The 3,690-nt window shown below is 32.4% G+C and overlaps 1 protein-coding gene across 1 annotated transcript in view; it reads right to left on the reverse strand.

The window, feature by feature from the left end:
* The window catches only part of LOC108751661 (actin-like protein 6B), a 2,884-nt gene extending 1,027 nt beyond the window's left edge, over window positions 1-1,857 (reverse strand). The window contains exons 1-4 of the mRNA XM_018491956.1: window positions 1,698-1,857; window positions 1,023-1,369; window positions 604-933; window positions 273-524 (exon numbers count right to left, since the gene is read on the reverse strand). Of these exons, the coding sequence (XP_018347458.1) occupies window positions 273-524; window positions 604-933; window positions 1,023-1,349 (909 nt within the window). The 5' untranslated portion in view covers window positions 1,350-1,369; window positions 1,698-1,857. The remainder of the gene's footprint in view (window positions 1-272; window positions 525-603; window positions 934-1,022; window positions 1,370-1,697) is intronic.
* Between the last annotated feature and the right edge of the window lie 1,833 nt (window positions 1,858-3,690).

The raw sequence follows: 3,690 nt of genomic DNA on the forward strand, positions 1-3,690 counted from the left end.
AGGAGATTCAACGCTGCATCAACGAAATTCAGCCACATTTATGCAAAATGGTCATGGAAAATTTCGACAAACGAGTGCGTATGTGCATGCAAAGCCGTGGAGGCCATTTGCCCGATGTGTTATTCCACAAATAACCCTATCCTATGTACTTTATGATTCAGTAAAAAAATAACAATCAAAAGACTAAAAACTGTGTTTTCTATTTAATTCAAATCTTGCGTTAATTTTGGGATACCCTTTACAAAGTTATAGACATTATATAAAATATATACCTGATGATAGCCAGTTGGGAATTCATACTGAACTGCAGGAATTGTAGAAACAATCTTCTCGTCATACGGTGTTTCTGATACTTGAAGAACTGTGGCTTGAAAATCTTGAACCACCTTCTTTACCATATAATTATGCCAAGACTTGGTAACTTCAGGCAAACCTTTCTTTTTAATCCATCGTGGTTTATCATGATCTTTAACTACTTCTTTGCTACCCACCATATAAGGAGGTGACAAATCGATATCGTTATCCTATATTTATTTAAAAAAAAATACACAAGGCTAACAGACTTGAAAGACATATTAATAAACATAAGTAATATTTACATACTTGTAAAAACTGCCTGCACTGCATACTTATGTAGTCTCCACCAAGGGGTGATTTACCAATGGCTTGTGTCAACACAAATCCATCTTGTACAGGTACCGCAGACGTATGTGTGGCACCACTATCGACGACGATACCAGTTGCTCTGCCGTTGGCAAATGCAGCCAAAACTGCATTTTTCACGAGAAAATAAGCTGGTACATTATATTTTTCAAACATTAGCTCAGTTAACTTTTCTCTTTTGCTACGCACATTCCATGGCGATTCAGAAAATAATACAGGATGATATTCGGCATCAGATTGAATTATTTTTGAATATGTGTAATCTAAAACCTAGCAGACAAATGTACGATCAAGGTTTCAATGCAAAAAAATACATATATCGTAAGTCTTAAAAATCACATAAAATACTGTTCATTTACCTTCTCAAAATGATCCCAATCTTCAATCATACCATCTTTCATATAACTTGCAATCTCTGTATTCTTTCGTGGAACATGAAGAATGGTGGTATCAATATAATATTTGGTCCCATTTTGCGTAATATTATTGTCGGGCTTTTTATCATCGATATCCATGGGTTCAACCTTAGTGGCTGTGCCATTGGAGTCCTCTCCTATTCCAACAACAGCTGGAATTTCTGCCTTTGGAGTATCTTCCTGAGCATAGCCCACTCTCAAGGAATGATGACCCAAGTCAAAAACCAACGCTCCTATTTCATCTCCGCCATACAACATACCGCCCGACATTTTGGAAAATCAGTGAGTCCCTTCAAAAATAATATTTGTGATATAAGAAACGTATTGTACATAATATTTTAATTGTTGATAATAAATACTTTCCAGCAAGGACGCAGTCTCAGACACAGTGTAAGATGGTGAATTATTATATCTTTATTGTTTGCCTACATTAAATAAGGATAAAAAGATTCACTGTGTTATACAGTATCTGACTATGGTCCTTACTGGAAAGCACCCAATATCTTCTTGAATTCTTGATAGCAGTAATAGTAGTATGCAAATGTTACATAGCAATGTGTACTGACAATACATGCAACGATTGTCTTGAACATAATTTTTGTATCCACAAACACTCACCTAATTTTTTTGGCTCTCTTACAAAAAGAACTCAATGAAATGGCAAGACTATTTTGCCCATGTGACAACTACACATGAACATTTATTTTTGTGACCTTGCGGCTTACATATAATCATAACCTCAATTTAGAAGACGCCTTTCAAAACCGCCGTTCAGACACGAACTATAGACGTAATATAAATAAATTTGATTCCACAGAGCAGTCGACAAAAGTCGATGTTGAGTATATTGATAGTAAATTCAATATGGCAGCTACTACGAATTACTCCAGCCAATCAGAGAAATACATTGATCACGTGACACTTTGCGAATATCTGTTACCGACACATTTGGACTTACTAATGATACTGACGAGATACTATTAAAGACTGACATCCTTACGAGAGTTCGCGTCTTTGTGAATATTGAAGTAATTAAAAGTATAATTAAAAGTAAGAATTAAAAACTGATAATATTGTACTAATTTTATGATTTATTAGTTTAGTAAACGTATTTATTTATATACTTAGAACTCAATAATACTCGATTTCTCTTTAAAATTGTGATTTCAGTTATCGTCAAAGTTTTATTATCAACAGAAATGATAACTGCAGGGAAAAAATTGTAATTTTTCTACAATATATAAGATATTATAGCTTTACAAGTATGTATATTTATTTATGGAACATTTATGTAATAAAAAATCATGACTTTAATAATGTATAAACTAAATATTTATGTATAATAATAATAAATTTATATCAATTGTCGATAATATCAGCATTCTTCAATTACTTCCAGCCCTTGGGGCTTTTTTTATACCGTGGAAAATTTACCCAGGGTTGACGATCTTTAATAGTACTTCGTCGATGCTAATGACAACTAAAATAATAAAAATCGCTGTATCATAACTTATTAAGCAGATTAAAGGCACATATAAAGTAAATATTTTTTAAATGTTTAATTAATTTTATTAAGGTAATTTATATAATATGTAATTTAAAATATATATAATATGTTTATATAATATAATGTAGATAATATCGTACATTATATATTAGATATGTAATTTTTCTTATTTATAATTTATATTTGAGAAACAAGCATTAATATTGTTTAAGGCTACATTCCAAAATGTTCTTTAAAAAATTTTACTCAAAATATATTACTATTCATTACTACATAACGTACATTTTATCGTTTTTTATTTCTTTTAATAAGCCCGCGCAAAATGAAGTAAACCGCAGAAAGAACCGTGGAAAGAACTCAAGTCATATACATGAATGTATACTAATCATATAAAATATCTTAATACTGCTTACATTTCTTTTAGAGCTACAATGCTATTGGCTAAAATAAATTTTTCTTTACATTTTGATCTGTCCGTATATTATCGATAAATATCATTAAATCTATATCGTTGAATGTCACTTATAACAATCAGTATCGGTATGTATGATACTAGATCGGTATGTATGATCTTCTAGCCTTGATCCATCTCCGTCGGTTGCGCAAGCGACAAATATCGCTAGTTAGCGACACCGACAAATATCGCTAGTTAGCGACACCGACAAATATCGTTAAAAATTACAAAATCACGCTCTTGGGGCAAAGTTTTTTTTTTTAATTCTTGCGGTTAGGCTCCAAGCGGGTAGGATATGTTATTTCTTTTTTGTTCGGGGCGACGTAGCCGCCTTGATAAGCACTAGTCTATATACCCTACTATCTACATGACAGATTTTCTAGTCTTAGCAACAACAGTACAATAGAAGTCGTGCGTCCCTCTCAGGGGAAAGGAGGAAGAGCTTCTCGGGGAAAGTTGAAACCCATGTAGAACAATACAATTATAAACTTCATTTTGCCTTTGTGACAGATTTACTAACTTTAATAGTTATTAACTTTAACGCTTAATATCTCGGTTTGCGGAGCAGAGCAATACCTTTTTTTGCCAGATTTTTTTATTTAATGCAAAAACGCATCGAATAAGCCTAATTTTATTAACTTTTTTAAGGT

This window comes from Trachymyrmex septentrionalis, unplaced genomic scaffold (genome assembly GCF_001594115.1).
Source record: "Trachymyrmex septentrionalis isolate Tsep2-gDNA-1 unplaced genomic scaffold, Tsep1.0 scaffold51, whole genome shotgun sequence".
NCBI classification, from domain to species: domain Eukaryota; kingdom Metazoa; phylum Arthropoda; class Insecta; order Hymenoptera; family Formicidae; genus Trachymyrmex; species Trachymyrmex septentrionalis.